This window comes from Neohortaea acidophila (assembly GCF_010093505.1).
Source record: "Neohortaea acidophila strain CBS 113389 unplaced genomic scaffold BDY17scaffold_2, whole genome shotgun sequence".
NCBI lineage: Eukaryota > Fungi > Ascomycota > Dothideomycetes > Mycosphaerellales > Teratosphaeriaceae > Neohortaea > Neohortaea acidophila.
In genome coordinates this window covers 868376-888503 of record NW_022985511.1, presented here as the reverse complement: position 1 = coordinate 888503, position 20128 = coordinate 868376, and the positions used below count along the sequence as shown (strand labels likewise).

The window sequence follows — 20128 nt, the reverse complement described above, 5'->3', positions numbered from 1 at the left end:
GTGCGACTTACCACAATGGCTGCTTTTCCTGGCAAATGCTCCCTCTCAAATGCACTGATGAGGAATCAGGTAGCACAAGAGTCAAGTGTCTGCCGTTTCAGCGCAGGCGGCGCCTGTGAGCTGTCACGCTGCCCGTGCCCCGCAATATGCTGCCCAATTGGTACTCTGCTGCGCAATGCGTCCGAAATGGTGGGCTGAGCGACGGATGGATGGGTGGGTGGTGTGTAGTCTCGAGATGTCGAATGGCCGGGGAGCAGTGGATGAAGAAGGGAAGAGTGGCGTGCGGGTGAGAAGTAATGATGAAGTCAGGCTCACGTTTGGCGGGAAAATGGAATTGTGATCAGGTTCTGTTCGGCTGGCAGGCCAGCCCTGTGGCTGCCGGAGGATCGGCGGTGTCGGCGAGCGGATGGCGGAGTGGACGGCAGCAGTCAGACACGTCTTGGAATTGATGGTTCACTCATCCCATCCTGCACATTGGGAAGGAGCGAGTGGGAGGAGGAGGAGGAGGAGGAGGAGGAGACGGCGGTGGTGAAGTGTTGCAACACGGACGTTTTTTACGAAGAGTCAGGCCATGCGTCCCTCACCCCCTTCTTTACACTCGGCCATTAATTCCAGGGCGAGGCGTGTGGAATTCCATGCTGGCGACTTGCCTACCACCACATGCGTCATTCCCGCGAAAGTCTGCGTACGCGTAGCTCCACCGCCGCCAAACGCCCGCTGGATCCGCCCGCAGCCGAATCCAGTCTTTCCCGTCCGTCTTCCGCCATCCGTGGCAACGCCGGTGAGGCACATGCAGTCCAGGCAGGCCCAGTCACCACAGCACAGCAATAAAAGACCAGTCGGGGTCCATTAAGACACAAACCCCAGTCAGTCTTCCCGTGTCCATGCCGTCTTTTGCGAGGCTGTCCGTTTCACTGGTGGCAGCAGGGTGAGTGGCATCCGCATCTCATCACCACCCAACTGCCGAAGCATCATCACATCACATATCCCCATCTACCCTACCTACCCGCACCATCCCGCCGTCTGACGCCAGTGATCGACGTTGCGTGTGCTAAAATGATGCTCCCGACCTGCCCTGTGTTGCCTGTAGCCCCGAGTCTTTCCCGTCCCTCCTAAGCACTACATGTCACGCGAGTGGAAAGCTTGTCGTCGATTGCCTAACCCTGGCCCGGTACCTTGCAATTAGGCGCAGATCAGGGTGGTTCTCGAGGGCATCCTGCTTCCAAGTGTTGCATGCAGGGACCATGAGCAATGTCCGGTTGGATGCAACCCTTCCCAACATGCGGAGCAGGCAGTCGTCAGCGGTCTCGCCCATGCAACGCCCTCTCAGCTCGAACGGGATGTGCTCGAAGCGTAGATGGCCGTTGCGTCACACGTGCCACCCGCAAGAGTCAGGCAGGCAGGCAGCCGCGGTTGAACACGACGGCTCAAAATTGGACGAGGACGATGCAGCATCTCCGGGGAAGTCGCCGAGGAGAAATTGACTTGAATTTTCTCTGAATGAGCCACCCGAGCAATGTCAGGAACGCCAAGGTGATGGCATTATTCTTCCGAGTTTCCATTCCATTGCATTCGGGCCCGATTAGCATTCGGTAGCTGCCGCGCGGGTCAAATGTCGTGGCTATGTCGGAAGTCGTGGTAGATCGCGCACGGGCTCTCGTTACTGTTTCGCGTGTCTCTCTGATGTTGGAGATCGCGTGAAGCGTGAAGCGTGCGTGAGAATGGACCATGGCGCAAAATGCCGATGTTTGTACGTGTCAAATGCCTCCCGCTGCTTTCTCCAATACTCAATTGACCTACCACCACAGTAAACGGCCAACTTCCCTTGAAGGGCGTCATCCTATGCTGTACAGCGCTGCCTCAAGATGTCCGGGTATGTCAGACACATATGAAAACTCTCAAGCCACACCCCTAATTCCGTCTTGTGCAGACCGGCCTGGGAGAAGCGGCGGCTCAAATGGGAGCAATCCATAAGCTCGACCTGACCGCCGACGTTACCCACCTCATTGTCGGCGCCATCACCACCCCCAAATACAAGTATGTCGCCAAGGAACGCCCCGACATCAAAGTCCTGCCCCCAGCCTGGCTCGACGCCGTCCGCGAAGCATGGATGGAGGGAAGCGATGTCGACGTCGATGCCTTGGAGCGCACACACCGTCTTCCTCCCTTCTCCGGCCTGCAAATCTGCCTGACCGGCTTTGAGGACATCGAGCAGCGGAACTGGATCTCGCAGACTGCCGCAGACCATGGCGCGACATATCATGGCGACTTGACCAAGGCTGTCACCCATCTCATTGCCGCTGCTCCTCAAGGCCAAAAGTATACGCACGCCAAACGCTGGGGCCTCTCCGTGGTCTCGTTGAAGTGGTTCGAGCACAGCATGGAACGAGGCATGGCTGTCGACGAGGCCTTTTACGATCCCACCATGCCAATCGACGAGCAAGGCGTCGGCGCCTTCAAGCGGCACATTCGGCCGAGGACGAGCTTGGGCAAGCACGGTCGAGATGGGGAAAGCCAGGGGACCGATGCTGTGAGGAAGAAGCTGAGGAGGACTGCGAGTACACGTCTGGAGAGCCAAAGTCAGGATATGTGGATGGACATGTCGGCGGGGAATGTCAAAGCGGCCCCGACAGAGCACGACCAGTGGAGTCATCAAGGAGACAATCTACCAGTGAACGACTCGATTGCAATCACCAAGCCTCGCCCAAGTGCTGGTCAACACAGCCCGGCCGGTCAATCCGGACTTCCGAGCGACGCGAATGCACTCTTCTCCGGCTGTCACGTCCTCACCCATGGGCTCGAAGGGAAAAGGTTGAAGTCGGTACGGCATGTGCTACTCCAGAACGGCGCAACGATTGCAGAATCGACAGCAATGCTCGAAGATGCCTCTTGTGCACCTTTCTTCAAACAGCGATACCTCGTCGTTCCACATACGACGCGCAGCTCCTCCAATGGTTTACCAGACGTGCCGCCAGGCACGGTGATCGTAACGGAATGGTGGGTGGAGCGGTGCGTCCACTACAAGCAACTACTCGATCCCATCGACGACGCGCTCAGTCAACCACTCGGATACGAGCAGACCCCCGATTTCGCTGATTTGCTCGTCTCCACTACTGGCTTCACTGGCGTCGATTTGCGGCAGATAGCAGAGGCTGTCAAGCTGATGGGGGCAGTGTATCAGGAAAAGATCCTCCCTTCCACCACCGTCTTGGTCAGTGGAGTGGACACCGTCCGGAAAGAAAAGGCCTTTTACGCCCATAAACACAAGATCCCCGTGGTCTCTGCGCACTGGATGTGGGAGTGTCTGAAGACAAAGAAACGAGCTTCATTTGCGAAGTTTTCTTTACCACTTCCCGCGATCAATCCTAAAGACTTTGTGGGAGATCCGTCAACGAGTAGTCCTCTGCCGAGTGATGCCGCTTCAAAGGACTCGGAGCGCCGGGGCACGAGGTGAGTTGCTTTGTGAATAGCATTTGCAAGTGTATTGTGGACTGACAGATGGCAGAAAAGATGACCGTCAAACGAAAAGACTCTCCAGCTCGCGAAAACAGCACGCTACACCCTCGCTGGCTTTGCAAGCCACGAGCAGCTCGGCTGCGTTGACATCACGACCGTCACGGCCATCGAAGCCATTCGTTCACGAAGACGACGACGACGACACGACACGAGTTGAGGACGAGCGAAGCATTGCGCCGATCAGGAATTTGGATGGTCACGCCGGCTCTCAGCCCTTGCAAGAACTGTCTCCCAACCTGTCGCCTCGGAAAGTACACGATGGCCCAGAGAGCGGCCACAATGAGACGCTCACAAAGGAGAATTACGTTGCGCCGCCATCGGCTGCGAACCCACCACCCATACAAACAGATCTCTCCGCCAAAGAACCGACCGAGCCCACAGAACAGTCCAAGCCCTCCGAGCGCCCAGCCAAAATCCTCGCAGCCGACCTCGCCGAAATCCTCAACCGACAAGCCGCTTCCCGCCCCAGCTCCGCAGCCCCCGACGCACCCCAGCAAAGACGAAAAGACCGACCCCTAGGCCGCGCATCAAGCGGCATCTCCCGCTCACTCTCCACCTCCGCGCAGCAGCTCTCGGAGCACATTCCCTCTCCCAGCACCGGTCTCGCAACAGCCGCATCCGATCCGACTGCCACTCGAGCAAGTCATCCTCCTTCCGTCGAGCTTCCGCCCAGCACGCAGCTGGGCTACGAAACGCTCGAAGCCGAGGCGCATCGCGCGCAGATGAGCAAGAAGATGGGCACTGCGTTGCGGGATGAGGCTGATATGCGGCGCGTGCCGAGTCTGGGCGTTGTGAAGGATACGTCGTTGGGCGCGCAGGGAGGAATTGGGAGTAGGAATAAGGGGAGGAATAAGGGGAGGTAAGGCGTGGGCTTTGCTGTCTATGTCTGATAGACACGAGGTGTCGAATTGGATTCGAAGCGGTCGACTTACTGTGGAGGATAAGGTCACGAAGAAAGGCACGGGGTATTACTTTGACGGCCTGAATGTAAGGAAATATAAATACAAGAAAACCTAAACCACGAAAAAGACAAAACCTACGCGAAGCGACAGGTCACTCCATTCCATCTTCAACGCAATCCGAGCTTACAAGCTCTTCTGAATCGCACACCCACTCCACTGGTACGCGCGCTCGTCCACCGGCGCGGCATCCACCGGCGCGTTCTGCACACTGCAGCCGGACCACTGGTACGCACGCTGAATCGTGCAGCCGGACCACTGGTAAGCACGCTGGATGGTGCAGCCGGACCATTGGTAGGCGCGCTCGTTGGGAAGGGAGAGCATGATGGTGGAAGAGAGCATTTTTGCTGGTTGTTTGGGGTTGGTTGGGTTGGTGGTAGTCTGTGGGGGATGTTAGCTGGGTTGTGTATGGGGTGTGTTGGGGACAGGGTGGGATGTACTAAGGAGTGTGTGTAGTTGGATCTTACTGTCTGATGTTTGCGTGTGGGTGGAGAGGAGGAAGAAGTGCAGAGTTGGGAGCGGCGGGGGTGGTATTTGTAAGGTTTTGGACTGGGGGTCGGTGTAATCTTGGGTGGTTCGTTGTTCTCTTGAGGAGGGGATGAAAGGATATGGCTTGAAGGGAGGGCGGTGGCTTTCTTGTAGACTGGCTGGATCCTGTGTTGGTGGCTTGATATTGTTCTTGAGTGTGAGGTGGGTTGTCGTGTGCTTTGTGGTGGGTGCTTAGTATTGTTGTTGTGGGACAAAGGAAATGTGAGGTCTGATGCGGTTTGCGTCAGGCCTGCGCAATGCGGATCTGGCCTCGGCATGAGGGTAATAGGAACGAGGTTGGAGGTTACTGGCTGGTAATGCAAAGTCTGGAGAGGAGATGAGAGAGTGAGTGAAAGGAAGATGATGGACGATGGATGCATGGCGGAGAAGCACTCCCTTGGATCATGTCTCCAGGCTCTGTTCACGCTAGGCTGGTCAAGGACTTATTCGCATTCGCTGTCGGTGGCATGCGCAGTCTCATTGGAGACGAGGATGGCATGTAGCAACCGCGAGCCTTCGAATGCGGAAGCTGGTGCAGCGGGCATGAAGTGAAGTCGAAAGTCTTGGCGAGGCTTCGTATTGTTCTTTGTCCGCCACGTGCATTGGCTGCGCGGGCTGCCCGATCTGATGACAAGCCGTCGATTAATCATTGCTTCATGCCTTCGTGCCTTCGTGGAGTGTATCCTGATCCACACATTCTTCACCACGCGTCAAAGTTCCCAAACCCACCAACTTTGGCCTTCTTCGGCGGAGGCGCAAAAGGTTCCTCCTCCCACTCGCCAACAATCTCGTCTTCCTTGTCGGGAGCCTGTTGTTGCGCAGCAGCCTGCTTGAGATACTTTCCAATCCCGCCGCTTTCACCCCCGCCCTCCACCTTTCCATCGGCGCGGATTCTTTTGCCCGTCCATGTCGTCCGGTCGTCTTCCGCCCCGCCTTCTCTCCTGATTTCCTCTTTCCTGGCATCCGCCGCTTCTTTGTCGGAGCGCTTCTCCAGGAATTCCTCAAAAGGGTCCACATAGACTACCACACTCTCAATCTCGCAGCGTTCGGTCGGTCGGTCTTTGTCATCCACGTCCACCGCTTCGAGTCGCTTCAGAGTATCGAGGCCGTCGATGACGCGCCCGAAGATGGTATGTTTCCTGTTCAAGTGCGGAACGGCTCGATAGGTGAGGAAAAATTGCGAAGTATTCGTATCTTTTCCTTTGTTGGCCATGGACAACACGCCCCTTGCGTCGTGGACAAGCGGTCCGCCAAATTCGTCGGCAAATGGTTTGGCCCAACAGCTCTGTCCACCTCGGCCAGTCGCTGTCGGGTCGCCGCCTTGGATCATGAAGTTTTTGATGTTTCGGTGGAACTTGACTCCGTCGTAGTAGCCACGTTTGGACAGCTGGACGAAATTCCACACGGCTTTGGGGGCGTACTCGGGGTACAATTCGAGGTTCAGCTCGCCGAGATTGGTCGTCACACGGGCATACCCCTTCTCCTTCACTCGCTTTGGCTTAAGCATGTACTCTTCATCGGTGAGAAGAGCGCGCTCGGTGGATGTGTTGGGGGTGAGTCCGGTGGAAGTGAAAGAGGCGGCTGCTTGGCCGGTGGTGTGCTGGGCGGCGTTGTATGGCAAGGGTTTGGTGGTTCGGGATGACTTGGCGACATCGGAATGGGCTTTCCGGGCATTAGCCAGCGCTTGCGCCTCGACTGAGCCGGCACCATTGCCTTGCTTCTCCCGATTCGCTCTCGCCTGAGCAACGGCGGCTTTCGCCTTGAGGATCTTTGCGGCCGAGCCCAGACTGTCCTCATTGATCCCGGCGCTCTTTGTCCTCTCCTGCTCGGGGGTCAACGCGCTCTCGCCATCCTGCAGGAACCTGAACTTGCTCAAGTCTCTGCTAGCGATATTCTGTGGATCTTGCAAAGTGATGATATCGCTTCGCTTAAAGTCCTCGTCGCTCACCAGATCCTTCCAATTCTTGGCCTTGACATTCAGCCGCTCCACCGTATCCCAGCTAAAGACGTTGCCAGTATTCTTCAAAGCGACAATGTGGGTGTTATCAGTGAGCACCTTGAAAGTGACCGGGTCCACGTATTCCCCATCATCGTTCTTGGCAAAGGTGAGTTTGATCAACTCGCTTCTCTTGAGCGGCTCGCCATCTACGGGATTCGTGCCATGCTTCTTGATCCACGGCAAGATGTTGGTGAGGTCGAAGGTGGTGCCCTCGGCGGTGCAGACGGGGTGCTCGAAGGGTTGGAGGGAGAGGGCGCAGTAGCTGAAGGGGAGGCGTCTGAAGCTGGCGCCTACGGTGGTGCCTTTGCGCGCGTTTGCGCCCGCGGCAGCGGAGAAGGCGTCTTCGGAGGACCACTCGCTGTGCGTGATCTGGAGGGAGGTTAGATGGGTTGCGGGGGAAAAGTGGGAGGAGGGGAAGGCTTCAAACGTACGTACAGCTTGTCCGTGCCTGTAGACTGTCAGTTTATGCGATCGAGATTATGTTTGAAGTGCACTGACCTTTGCCCATGTTGGTTGTGAGAGACTGGTGGTGGATGTGTGGTGGAAAGTCGAAAGTCCAACTGCGATCCTTTTTCCACTTCACGTCACTGCCATCTCGGCACGGCTTGCCGATCCAGCCTTATCACCTCGAACAGAGTACGATTCGGATTGCGAAGGATATAACATGAAACGATCATATCATATACGTATGATGAATTAGAAAATAGGCAATTTTCGAGATTCAAATGCCCGTCAAGGGACCCTAGTTCAAGGCTATACAGACTTGCCTGCTGCCGTCTTGCCCATCATAGCACGATAGCGCTCAATGACTTCTTGCCGCGCCTCGCTCAACTCCTCTCTCCTCTTCAAACTACCAGCACTCGACGGGATATTCTCCACGTTCACCTTTGCCCCATTCTTCACCTTGAATTTCTCCTTCGGCACGGCTTTAAAGGTAGGAGGAGCCTGCACAACATCATGCAGTCCCTTCCTCGCCTCTCGCCGTGCAACCAACTCACCCCACGGATCGTCCTCCTGCATTCTCTTCTTACTTCTCTTCCCCACCACGATCTGAGGTTGTTGACCACCATCCATCTCCGCATTCGCCTCTTCCTCCTCCTCCCGCTGCTCCTCGAGTTTGTCTTTGATCTTCGCGTCCTCCTCTCGCCACGCGGCGTACATCTTATGCAATCTCTTCTCCGTTTTCGTCTGCCGCTCTTGAATCCCTTCAATCTTAGCCTTGCCTCTCCGCTTGAGCCCACCCACCGGCATCGTTTGATCCACCCGCGCCGCGAAATCTCTCAATCGTTCGCCCGGCTGGATCTTGGGGAGTTCGGGCGCTGGCTTTTCCACTGCAGGCACAATTTCAGCTGCCCCTTGCTGCGCTCCATCGGCCATCCGTCGCTTTTTCGCTGCTTTGGTTTCAGGGCCGTCGTCTAGTCCCGATCGTGGGCGCTTCTTCGATGCTTGGAACTGCATGAGGCGCGCAAAGGCGCGCGGCGTGTCGTCATATTTGTAGCCGCTATCGGTGGCATCTGGCTTGCCCTTTTGCGCCTTCGGTTTCTTCTTCTTGCTGCTGGTAGAGGTGCTAAAGGCTGGCAGCGGTTTGGCGAGCGTAGAGGGCGCGAGATTGAAACTATGGGCTCGTTAGGCGGAGTCGCAAGTCAGCCTTTGCGTACACTCACTTTGAGTCATCGCCGCCTTTCCGGCGGGTATGTTTGTGAGGCATGTTGTGCTTTGGGGAGTTGATGTAAAGTAGAGAACATCCAGTGGTTGCTGCATTTCGAGATGGATAAATTTCGGAAGCGGAATTTGCCCCGCGGTTTTGAACATCACCACCTCCGCTGCTTAACATCCTCTTCCTTCACATCCCGTCTGCGTCGCTTGAACGGCAGCTCGCAAAGATGCCTCCGCCGTCGAGTCGAATGACTAAGAATCGGGCACAGCCCACTCGCTACCGACCTGGCAAAGCCGAAGTTGAAGATCCCGAATCAGAGGACGAATCATCCGAGCAAGAAGAGGAAGACGATGCGCCCACGAAAGCCCCGCCGCCAAAAGCCTCTTCCTTTCCGTCGCAGAAGAAGCTGGGCGTCGATTTGAGCAAGGCTGGACAACAAATATCCAAAGCGCCGAAGCCGCCGGAACAAGATCTAGAAGGCTTTGTGACCGCATCGGAATCGTCTTCGGAAGACGGAGATGACGATGAAGATGGAAGCAGCGAAGAAGAGTCTGGGTCTTCAGAGGAGGAGGAAAGCAGCTCTGATGATGAACCCAAGAAGCCCATGCTGGCGCCCAAATTCATCTCAAAAGCCAAGCGAGCACAGCAATCTGCTGCCGCCGACAAGGGCCCATCCGCGGAAGAAAAGGCCGCTGAAGACGAACGCGTGAGGAGGGAGAAGGCCGACGCTCTACTACAAGCTCAACTGGAACGAGACGCCGCAGCACGAGCGGCGGGCAAGAAGTATTGGGACGACGACGACATTGCTCCCGAAGACGAAGTCGACGACACAGATGGCTTGGATCCCGAGGCCGAGCTAGCGGCGTGGAAGCTGCGGGAGCTTAAGCGCGTGCGCCGAGACAGACTAGCCATCGAGGAGAAAGAAAAGGAGCGAGAGGAGATTGAGCGCAGACGAAACATGACGGCCGAGGAGCGCGAGGCGGAAGACCAGGCCTTCATCGAGGCGCAGAAGGAGGAGCGCGAGGGGCAGGGCAAGATGGCGTACATGCAAAAGTACTTTCACAAGGGCGCTTTCTTCGGCGATGCTGGCGAAGAGGACGAAGAAGTCAAGAACGTGCTCAACCGCAATTTCGCCGGCGTCAAGTTCGAAGATGAAACGGGGGATAAGGCGGTGCTGCCGGAGTACATGCGCATCCGGGACATGACGCGCTTGGGCAAGAAGGGACGGACCAAGTACCGGGATCTCCAGTCGGAAGATACGGGGCGATGGGGGCAGGATGTGGGCAGGAAGAAGAGGGATTTGGATGGGGTGGATGAACGCTTCCGGCCGGATGATGAGAGGCGTTCGGAGCGGACGGGGGCTAATGCCGCGCCTGTGCGTGAGAGAGAGCGAGGGGACAAGAGGGCGAGGTATGAATGAGATGTTTGCTGGGTTCGAGGGTTTGACGTTAGCGAGGCGTTGGGTGGATTGTTGCATTTCACTGGTAAATATGGCCGTCATGACTTCGTGATGCGTATCCACGCAACCATCTATTGCAAGACAAGCGTGTTAGTAAACCCGTGAATGCTTGGTCTCTCGCCCTCGCTCTGGATATGCGACGCCCAGAGTCACCACGTGCAGGCATGTGAAAGCCGCGGATTTAGGAAAGGACTTTAGTCTTGGCGGTTCCACAAACGCCAGAGTTTAACCGAGATTTCGCTGTTCCGTCCCCGCCAAACTCCCCACCAAACTTTGCCTGATCCTCGCAAGCTTCCATCGCTGAACGCATGCCCACTCTTTTGGATCCCGCGTTCGAGTCCTCTACCCTTTGATCAGTTTACGACCGTCTGGCAGCCGACAAACCCCCTCACTCCTCCCAGGAGACGAAGATGACCGTGGATGGTGATGGCAAGCTTCGATGAGTTGGTGGAGCAGCTGCTCTACGATGTTGCGTTGTCAGGAAGCAAAGGCGAGTCCTCACAATAACAACCTCACCATCCCCACAGCAAAGGCCTCAGTTCGAGCCTAGCTCGGACTCGATGAAATGTTGCCGAGTAGACGGAATTGTCGCTAACAACGTCACAGGAATCGCTGGAGAAGACATCGAAAAGGCTGTCAAGACATACTATGATTCACAAAAGCCCAAATCACCTCCGCCACAACAACGCCCAACTTGCCTGTTGTTCTCAGACGCCCCGCCATCCAACTTGGACGTCGTAGACAGTGTTCTCGTTCAAGCAGTATGGACCTGGATGGAACGTCATCCAGACGTTGAAGTTAAAGAAGTGCACAACAACGACCAATCAATCGACGGTGTCGACGCCGAAGGCCAACCACTCACTGCAAACGAGTCGTCACCAACCACTCAGCCAAACCCGAGCACCAGACGCATCTTCACCTCCGAAGAAAGGGTCTGGCATGCAATCGCCGGACATGGCGTCGACACTAAGCGTCTCCCCGCCAAGGAGTTCGATCTTCTCTCCATCATCGCCGCTCACGGCCCCGACGGCATCCTTCAACCGGACGTGACCAGACTTTCCCAGCAAGACAAACGCTCCGTGCCCAAGCGCACGGATGAGCTTGCCAAAAAGGGCTACATCACCAAAGACAAAGTCATCGCGGCCAAGGCGCATACCGCCATACTGAAGCTCAGCAAGTACGCGACAAAGCAGGATGCCAGACCCCAACACGTCCAAGCCTTTCCAAACAACAAGGGCAAGGGCAAAGACAATAACAGCGGGATCATCTACTACGACGAATGGTTCAGCGAAACGATACGGATACTGCGGGAGAACAACGGGATTGCTGCCTTGGAAGATCTCCGCGCTGGCTTGGGCATTTTCAATACCCTCCTGGGCAGACGGGCCTATGCCAGAGCTATTCGTCGCCTTGAGCTCATCGGCGTGGCCAGGAAGCTCAAAGCTAAGGTGGAGAGTGGCTCGGGTGCAGGTTCCGAGGAGACCTGGGTTCGCTGCGTGCAGCTACTCAGAGAGCCGTCGGAGGCGGATAGACTGAGTTTCCATGGCTACGATTCCGAGAGGGCGTCCAAGATGGGCCCTAGCACCGGCGGCACTCAACATGAACTGGACACGGAGGCTGACTCTAACGACGAAACACCTGTGTCCCACGGGGATGAGGAAGAGAACTACTTTGACGCTCCCTTGCGAACCGGCGTTCGACCTCAGTGGAGCCCTGACATGCCAGCCTACAACTTCATCTTAAACATCGTCGATGGCGCGGGAGTCGACGGCATCAGCTCGATGGACCTGCACGCTCGCTCCATGGGAATGTTCTGGATGCGGCCACTGGACGAGATCATGGCTCGGCTCACTGACGTCTGGCAAACCTCTCAACCACCACACTTGCGCCATCTTGCCATCGTCAGAGACACTGGCGTTCAAGGCAAGCTTTCACACTACAAGTACTACACTCTTCACAACTTTGAAAAGGCCGTGCAAGCTGGAAGGGCGGAGTGGACGTCGGTTACGGTGCAGCAGAAAGCCCCAGCAAAGCCGAGAGGTCTGCCGAAAACCAATACGCACAATGCCGGTCAGCTTGATGCATGGGGTTTCCCACAGCCGGATCCGAGGCTCTTTGCTGGTAGGAGTGGATCGGCGACCTTGCGGGACTGTCAGGCTGCGGCTCGACGTGATACCGGTCTCACAGATACTGAGCAAGGGGTCGAGGGCGCCTTGGAAGAAGAAGCTGCAGCTGTTGTTCCTCTTGCTGGCAAGAAACGGAAACACTCTACCCTTGAGACGCTTGCTGTTGATGACGACAACGCGCAAAGTCACCCTGATCACAAAGACTCGAGCGTTGGGCCGATCAAGCGAGTCCGAAGAACTGCCACGGAGTCCAGCAAGACTGCAACATCTGTTGGAGGTGCAAATCGCCCTGACGTTCCGGCAACGAATGGCAACCTGCGTTCCACCAAGGCTAAGGCTGCGAAATCGTCTCGTACCATACCAGGAGTATACATCGATGCAGCAGATGCGAAGGAGTTGCGTTTCGCGCAATACACCAAATTGGGGCGGAAGCCTTTGAACATGGTGGTCGTCTTCAAGTCTGACAAGCTCAAAACGTTGCCGTGCTTTGGAGGGGGTTCGGCAGCGCTGGGTGGTGCTGCGCAGGCCTCCGCGCATGAGGATGACGTCCTACGTGAAGAATTGGTTGAGATTCTAGTCGATGAAGATGTCCCTGAAGAGGACCGATTGCCGAGAACAAGACAGCGCGTGGGCGTCCCTGTGGAGCAGACTACGATACCTGGCTTGGACAGTCTGTTACCTTCATCGACGGAGCTGGCAAGGAGCTTCCCGGAGGAGCCACAAGCATCTGCAGGAGCTTCAGACATTGGTGCTGAGCCTTTTGCCGTCGCGCAGCTCGCTGCACTATCCAAGAAGCGGAAGCGTGGCCGTCCCTCGAACGCAGAGCGTGCTGAGCGCGCAAGACTTGCGGAATTACAAGCGGCCCGGAAAGCAGCTCAGCCCGTCCAGCCTCGTACTGCACCAGCCAACCTGGCTCGCTCTCAGCAGCCCCAACCGCAAACAACAGCTTCGACGGCCAACTCGGCCAGCGGAACCCCAAAGACCGCCCAGTCTCCCACCCCCTCTGCGCCGGTCATGCAGGGTTTGCACTCCAAAGAGTTTACTCGTCAACATCCTGACGTGAAATGGGTGCACCGCGGTAATGGGAAATATGCTGCTGTTGTTTCAAGTCTGCCGCAGAGCCGCGATGGGACGAGCCAGCCTGAGCCTACGGTGAATGAGACTGGCAATGCGAGTGACGAAGCACCGGCTGTGACGCCATCTTCAACTCAATCAAAGGACGGCGATGGACAACATGCAAATGCAGATCCTCATGTCGCTTCGGCTGGCATATCGCACTCACAGTCACCATCTGCGGGGGAAAACGTTGATGGTCTGCGGCCGCGCTCTGAAGGTCTTGAAGTCGATGAGGCCCTCAGTGCTCCACCAGTGCCTTCAAACACCCAAGCAAAATCACCCTCCATTAACGACGAAACTTCACCTACCGTCACAGAAGAGCAGGTGCCAGAAGCCAACCACGCAATGTCTGAACTGACCCCGCAAGATGCTACGGACAGCCTGGCTACTGCCGCTGGAGACGATACGATGTCTGACGATGAGAACCCTGATGAGCTCGACAATCTTCCAGAGCTCGTGCTCGTGGACATCGATGCTTCAGCACCTACTGTCAAGGTATCAGGAAAAGCAGGCGTCAATCGACACGCGGGCACGGTGCGAGCAAACCGTATGCAAATCGTGCTCGACACCATGAATGCCGCCCGCGGGGCCTTCCCTGGAAGCAAAAACATGTACTACCCGTTCCGCACTGCATGGTCGAAGAAGTACAATCAGCAACCAGACCGGCACACGGCCGAGAACGTTGTCGATGAACTGGTGAAGCAACGTCAGCTCAACAAATACGAATTCGGCTTTGTGGACAAGAACGGTACCCCACAGAAGCACGACATCTTGACCCTTCCAAACGTCTTGTCGACTTCGATGCGAGTGAGGCGGTTGCAGAAGTCCATTATTGATGCCTACCCCCGCAAATTCCTGCCCAAGAGCGTCGAGATCGAGGATGATCTGCTCGAAGTTGCCACCCGGACGCATGAGGAGAATGGCAGGCTTGGTGGCCCTGTTGAGAGGTTCCCCAAGAATGGAGACGCCACCACTCAATCTCGTCCATACAAAGGCTTGCCTCAAAACCGATTACGAGACTGGGGCACATTTCCTACAGTGGAGAATGTCACAGTTCGGCGGCTGGCGAATGCATCTCACGGTGGAGAGCTTCCTTCTAAAGCCACACGCAAGGCTAGTGTTGCGAGACATGAGAAGCTTGAAGGCGAGGCCATGCAACGTCTCTTGATGCTGGCTCCCTTGCAGACCGAATATGCGTCTTCCGGCACTATCGGTACGGCTGGCGCAATTGGCTTCGCCTCCGACGCCCGTGCGAGCCTACAGAGCTTCTGGAAGACGTATGAAGCCGCTCCACGCGATCTCGCCGACCTTCTCCATCGTGCCCAGAGCATCGAGGCCGATCGCCGCGGCAAGGCCATGAGAACTCGCGACAAGGCCACTTCAGTGGACCCGGAAGACGCCTTCGATTACGAGCTGGCGCAGGTATACCTGTGGGAAGAGAGCCTGGTCCTCAAGCATAGTGTTTTGGCCGCTCCTGCGAAACCCACTTTTATCAACCATCACCTCACGGCTCCGCACGTTTGTCCAATCAACAACACGGGTCGTACACGAGGCTACGAGTTCTGGTCTGAAAGCTCCCCTTTCACATTGTCTTCCTTGAAGAAGTGTGATAGCGAGCCACGCCCGTCCAAACGAAAGCAAAAGTCCAAGGCTCCGGCCACCGCTGTGGTCCCGCGACTTGATCCGGGCCCAGCTCTGGCACCGATCCGGCCACAGCCTGCGCCGAGACCACATGCACAAATCGCTCCACGCGCGAGCCTCGATCCCATGTACCACCGCTACTTGGGAACTCCTCTGGCTCCTGCATCATTGACTCCACCGTCGACTGCCGGAGGTCAAATTGCTCCCATCGCACAGCCAGCGGAGCCCAGGCAGCCTAATTCTGGCGAGGCGAGATGCATGTCGTGTGTGATGCGTCAAACTCCGTGCTACGGGGGATCAGATACCGAACGATGCGACCTGTGCAAATCAGACGGCTCGTTGTGTACGCGCGTACCCAGCGATCGGGCCCAAATTGCCCAACTTCTCGGACCGGCATCTCAAGCGTCCCAAGTAGCAAACGGCCAAGAGGCTCAGCGACCGATCGCCCCGGCCCCAGCACCTTTACCAGTCACCCTCTCCGCTTTGCAACAGAGCGCTTCGCAAACACAGGGATGTTCGCGCTGCGCCAAGGTCCGGAAGACGTGCAAGGGCGGCACGGCGAAGGTGAGGTGTGGCAATTGCGCCATGACTGGGTCTTTGTGCTCGATTGTTGATGATGATTATGTCAAGTTGGAGAAATGGGGTCGGCTTCGGACGGATGGGAAGAAGAGAAAACAAGCTGTGAGGAAGAACAACAAGCCAGAGGCAGAGGCAGAGTCACCACCGGCCGTTCAGGTGAGCTCGTCCGGCAGCTCGCAAACTGGTGACCTGCAAGTTGGTGACCCGCAGAATGTTGATCAAAGCTCTCGGGGCACGAAGAGGAAGTTGCCGGCACCCACAGTATACAAGTCTCGGAAAAAGGCTAAAGGTGCGGATGTGATCAATGGCGAGGCAGCCGCCGACGTGGTTGAGCCGCCAAACACGGATGCAGAGTACCGGCCACGTGCCTCCAGGAAACGAAGCGCAACGGAGCTCTACCCCATCCATGCTCCCAAGAGGTCCAGGGCGAAAGCTATCGCAATGGTCGATCACCACCGATACAATACCGCCGTGGCTCTTGTTCGTCTGCTCTGCGGAGAGCCAAGTGGCGACTCAACCCCACACTGGGAGATCGTCGCGCATGCTTTGGCATTCAAATACGCCAAGACGTCTTTGATTCAGCATTGGGAAGCTATGAGCAATGCCAGCAAGCGCCGACTCGGACAACTGGAGGCGGGTCTGCATGACCCAATCCTGGCCGCGTACGAAAAGGGCGATATCAAGGATCTTGATTTCGACAACTTGCAAGAGGCTGACTGGCCTGCTCTGGTCCGCTGGGGAGAAGTCAACATGCCGCTACTTACCGAGGGCAGTGAACTCCAGGACCTGCCTAAGTCTCGTGAAGCGCTGGAGCACGGTCATGAAGTCACGCTGAAACCAATTCAAGCTCAATCGGAGAGTGAGAGCAATGCAACCGAACTCGCTGTAGCCAAGTCATGGGCACGCGCAACGGCTTTGACCAAGGACGACGATTACAACATCGCCAGTGCAGCAACCAAGTTGCGGACATTGGATGGCTCCGTCCTTCAGAAGGCCACCGATCAACTGGAGCAGGCGCGTACCCTGGTTCGAAAACGAGGCGACCGCCAGCTTCCAGGCCGCAACTACGTGCTTTCCACACAGGCGTTGGCGCAGTTTCAGCGCTGGCCTGGTAAGGATACGGAGGCAGCTTTGCTCACGGATGCTGCTCAGGCCCGGACTAAAATGGTGGAAGATCTTCAGAACGGCGATCAAATCAGCCTCGAATCTCCAGCCTCTGGGTCTACGATGCTGGCCATGATGAACATGGTCGCTCAAGGCCATCTGACGCCTCGTGCTACTCTCTCCGAGAGTGCCCTGGCGCAGGCGAAGGACAAGACAGCCATTGACAGCCCATTCGAGCAGCCTGTCATCTTCGAGCAAGGCGCCAAGTTCACAGCAAAGCACAATCTCACCCCTGGCGTACAGGTTCCTCGCACCCCCCTCGCGCCTCTTCAGGACGCCACTCCAGTCTGGATCGACATCAACGGCAACCTAATCACAGACATCTGGGCGGCGGTTCTGCGCTCCATTTTGCACGTCGTCGCTTTCAAACCTGGCTCTACGGCCGAAGGGATCGAGAAGGCGCATAAGGGCCACTTTTGGGTTTGGGAGGTTGAGCTGGTGTTGGCGTGGATGGAGAAGACGGGTTTGGTGCTGCGCTTTGGGGCGGGGAGGGAAGTGGAGGGGTTGTGGAAGGGGGGTTGGAGGGCGAGTGAGTGGTGGTATTGTGCTTTTTCGCCGGAGATTGCTGTTTGGGAAGCGACTACGGGAGGCGAGGGGGAGATTGTGGCGTAGCTTTCTGGCTGAGGTCACGCGGAGAGGCATGATTGAGTTACGATTACTTGGGGTTTCTGGGAGGCGCATGGCTTTGCTACTGAAGATACCCCGAGGCCGGCGAGCCTGCGCATGGATAGCGTATGTTACATTACTGAACAGGTACAGTGAAGTTGCTTCAGTTTGGTATCTGTCTTCCACATCTCATCCTCTCTTGAAATCATCTCTATGCCGTGAAGAGGTAAAGGCCAATGTCCGAGCGTGCTCGTGGTCCTCGTGTCTCCCAGCAAGCATCACGCAGCAGTGTCGAGAAGCGTCAGGCATTTGCTCCGAGATATGCTGCTGTCATGCTGTGGCTGCGTTGTCAATTTAACCGCATGGACTTAAGCCAGCGTAGCTCGGCCAGCAGCCTCGTCTTGATATGTCGAGAGCCGCCTCGCACATATCCGATCCCAGCGTCCATGACACGCATCAGTGATCCAGCAATGGACTTGCTGTAATTCCCATCTTCCATCCGTTCTCATCCCACGCCTCACACTGGTTTCGCCACCTTCCGCAACTCCTTCACCCCCATCTTCTCATCCCAAAACTCCCTCCAACTAACCGGAACCATCTGATTTCCCCACTCGCTCGTGGCCATCACCACCCCCAGCTCATTCTTCGCCGTACTCAAATAATAGCTGCGCTCGTCGCCTAACGAAATCACCTGCGCCCGCACCACATCGCCCACGCGAAAACTCTCGCTCACTTTCACCTTGTCAATCTCCGTGGCGCGGATGTCCTGCTGCCGAATGAGAGCGGGAAATGGTTCGCGCAAAACGTGTGCGCCTGTAGAGCCGAGAGCGAGGATGTTGAGGCTTGCTTGTCGGGGGTTTGTGCGTGTGATTTTGCCGAGGACGACGGTGCCTACTTCTGGGAGGAGGGTGCCTGTTGGGCGGGCAATGGAGAGGGTTGCGGCTTTTGATGGCTTTGTGGTGGAGGGGGTGGTGGTGAGGGGGCCAGCGATGCTGGCGTGGAGTTGGGAGCCGGCGATGTGCGTTCCTGAGCCGATGTTGTGCGTGTTTGTTGGGCCGATGGGTTGGCCTGGTAGGGCGATTGTTCGCGAGGACATTGTGGGTGTTATGAGGCCATTGCTGGGCGGGAATGGGGACATGGAGGGGGAGGTGTAGAAAGTCATATCTTTCGTGAAGTGAAGCTTGGCCAGGCCGCGCTTGGACCACATGTTCTGTGACTTCACGTCGTCTTTCTCGTGTCTTATCCAACATCCTATCTCGCAACCCTCTTGGCGTCGTTCATTACCAATTTTCCATGGAAGCATTACAAGGGCTCAACAACCTAATTCTATCTCTCTCGCATCTCTGAATCGCACATCTTGGAAGCCTCCGCGCTCGTTGATGGCCAGTCTCGAACCACCCCTACCGGCCGCGGTGGTCGGCGACCTCTCTTCCCATGGAGCCGGACCAGCGAGTATCGACAGTCACAAGGGAAATTCAGCGCGTTGGAGACGCACTCTGGGCCTCTTGCTGCTCGCATTAGTCGTCGTGTTCTGGACTGGCTCCAGTTTCCTCGCCAGCGTTAGTACCAGACATACCCTTCGCGTGGCCAATGACTCTGCTAATCTTCGCGTAGGCAATATTGGCAGACCACTCATTCAGCAATCCCTTCTTCGTCACCTACATCAATACTCTATTCTTCATTCTTCCACTGGCCCCTGCTGTTTTGCACAAGGCGTATCGGCGACCGGATGAATTTCACGAATGGATGAACGAGTGCAGAGATGCTGCATCCAAGCTTTCCAGTCGACTGGGTTTCCGGACAGGAACTCATTCCCACTCCAGAGCACTTGATCCAACAGGAGGATCGACCGAGTCGCTCCTCCGTCCGGCAAGAACGCCATCTCAGAGCCCAAGCATCAAAAGGCGCCACTCTGAGTCCACCCATTCCGCCAACCGCCTGACCTTATCCGAGACTGCACGCCTCAGTCTCGAATTCTGCCTCCTCTGGTTCGGCGCAGGCTACATCCTCCTAGCCTGCCTGCAACACACCACCGTCGCATCCTCCACCATCCTCACCTCCACCGCCAGCATCTTCACCCTCATCTTCGGCGCCATGATTGGAGTGGAGAAGCTGACTCTCCGCAAATCCTTGAGCGTCATTCTATCCCTAGCTGGAGTCGCGCTCATCTCTTCCGTGGACTTTTCCGGCAAAAGCTCCGACGACGACCACCGTGGCTCCTTTCCCGAAAAGACCACAGGCGAGCTGGCGTGGGGAAATACGCTCGCGCTGATCAGCGCCGCCATCTACGCCCTCTACATTACACGCCTTAAAAAGCGCGTTCCAGACGACAGCCTCGTCAGCATGCCTGTATTCTTCGGGCTTGTCGGTCTATTCAACGCCGTCATGCTCTTCCCCTTCTTCTTCATCCTGCATTGGACGGGAGTGGAGAGATTCGAATTTCCACCCGCTGGGCGCGTGACTTGGATCCTCCTGCTGAACGGAGCGGGCAGCATGATCAGCGATGTGGCGTGGGCGTATGCTGTGTTGCTCACCAGTCCTGTTCTGGTGACGGTGGGGTTGAGCATGACGATCCCGCTGACTTTGGTGGGACAAATGGTGTTGAATGAGCAGACTTCCACTGCGGTGTATTGGATTGGGGCTATGGTGGTGGTGTCGTCGTTTATTCTTGTCAGCCACGAGGAGAACAAGGAGGAAACGGTCCGGCAATTGGAGGAGCGAGACGTTGAGAGATGAGATGACGACGCCTTGATAGCATCAGGAGCAACACGCACTCCT

At 56.6% G+C, this 20128-nt stretch overlaps 9 protein-coding genes across 9 annotated transcripts; 5 read left to right on the top strand and 4 right to left on the bottom strand.

Annotated features, from left to right (window-relative positions):
• Positions 1–448: 448 nt before the first annotated feature.
• Positions 449–1320, top strand: BDY17DRAFT_291258 (uncharacterized protein). The gene has a single exon (XM_033732637.1). It carries the CDS (start codon positions 572–574, stop codon positions 851–853), a length of 282 nt encoding a protein of 93 aa, XP_033592890.1. The 5' UTR covers positions 449–571; the 3' UTR covers positions 854–1320.
• A 294-nt stretch (positions 1321–1614) lies between these two features.
• BDY17DRAFT_74963 (BRCT domain-containing protein) lies at positions 1615–3611 on the top strand. Its single transcript, XM_033738680.1, has 4 exons — positions 1615–1750; positions 1809–1873; positions 1931–3450; positions 3511–3611. Exons 1-4 carry the CDS (start codon positions 1729–1731, stop codon positions 3512–3514), a joined length of 1611 nt encoding a protein of 536 aa, XP_033592889.1. The 5' UTR covers positions 1615–1728; the 3' UTR covers positions 3515–3611.
• Positions 3612–4407: 796 nt separating this feature from the next.
• On the bottom strand, positions 4408–5543 carry BDY17DRAFT_74966 (uncharacterized protein). Its single transcript, XM_033738681.1, has one exon. It carries the CDS (start codon positions 5381–5383, stop codon positions 4586–4588), a length of 798 nt encoding a protein of 265 aa, XP_033592888.1. The 5' UTR covers positions 5384–5543; the 3' UTR covers positions 4408–4585.
• A 160-nt stretch (positions 5544–5703) lies between these two features.
• Positions 5704–7510, bottom strand: BDY17DRAFT_307825 (peptidyl-prolyl cis-trans isomeras-like protein-like 2; the record flags this gene model as incomplete). Its single annotated transcript, XM_033735145.1, has 3 exons — positions 5704–7371; positions 7434–7450; positions 7501–7510. The coding sequence occupies 3 exons, from the start codon at positions 7508–7510 to the stop codon at positions 5704–5706; spliced, it is 1695 nt and encodes a 564-aa protein (XP_033592887.1).
• Positions 7511–7545: 35 nt separating this feature from the next.
• BDY17DRAFT_291250 (uncharacterized protein) lies at positions 7546–8751 on the bottom strand. The gene is made up of 2 exons (XM_033732636.1): positions 8667–8751; positions 7546–8617 (listed from the first exon to the last, which is right to left on the bottom strand). Exons 1-2 carry the CDS (start codon positions 8708–8710, stop codon positions 7756–7758), a joined length of 906 nt encoding a protein of 301 aa, XP_033592886.1. The 5' UTR covers positions 8711–8751; the 3' UTR covers positions 7546–7755.
• A 155-nt stretch (positions 8752–8906) lies between these two features.
• Positions 8907–10079, top strand: BDY17DRAFT_246225 (splicing factor, Prp19-binding domain-containing protein; the record flags this gene model as incomplete). The annotated part of the gene is made up of 1 exon (XM_033730711.1): positions 8907–10079. One exon carries the CDS (start codon positions 8907–8909, stop codon positions 10077–10079), a length of 1173 nt encoding a protein of 390 aa, XP_033592885.1.
• Positions 10080–10401: 322 nt separating this feature from the next.
• BDY17DRAFT_351244 (uncharacterized protein) lies at positions 10402–17500 on the top strand. The gene is made up of 2 exons (XM_033738203.1): positions 10402–10608; positions 10725–17500. Exons 1-2 carry the CDS (start codon positions 10539–10541, stop codon positions 17354–17356), a joined length of 6702 nt encoding a protein of 2233 aa, XP_033592884.1. The 5' UTR covers positions 10402–10538; the 3' UTR covers positions 17357–17500.
• Positions 17501–18500, bottom strand: BDY17DRAFT_291246 (uncharacterized protein). Its single transcript, XM_033732635.1, has one exon. It carries the CDS (start codon positions 18486–18488, stop codon positions 17868–17870), a length of 621 nt encoding a protein of 206 aa, XP_033592883.1. The 5' UTR covers positions 18489–18500; the 3' UTR covers positions 17501–17867.
• Positions 18501–18729: 229 nt separating this feature from the next.
• Positions 18730–20086, top strand: BDY17DRAFT_246675 (thiamine-repressible mitochondrial transport protein THI74; the record flags this gene model as incomplete). The annotated part of the gene is made up of 2 exons (XM_033730747.1): positions 18730–18909; positions 18965–20086. 2 exons carry the CDS (start codon positions 18730–18732, stop codon positions 20084–20086), a joined length of 1302 nt encoding a protein of 433 aa, XP_033592882.1.
• Between the last annotated feature and the right edge of the window lie 42 nt (positions 20087–20128).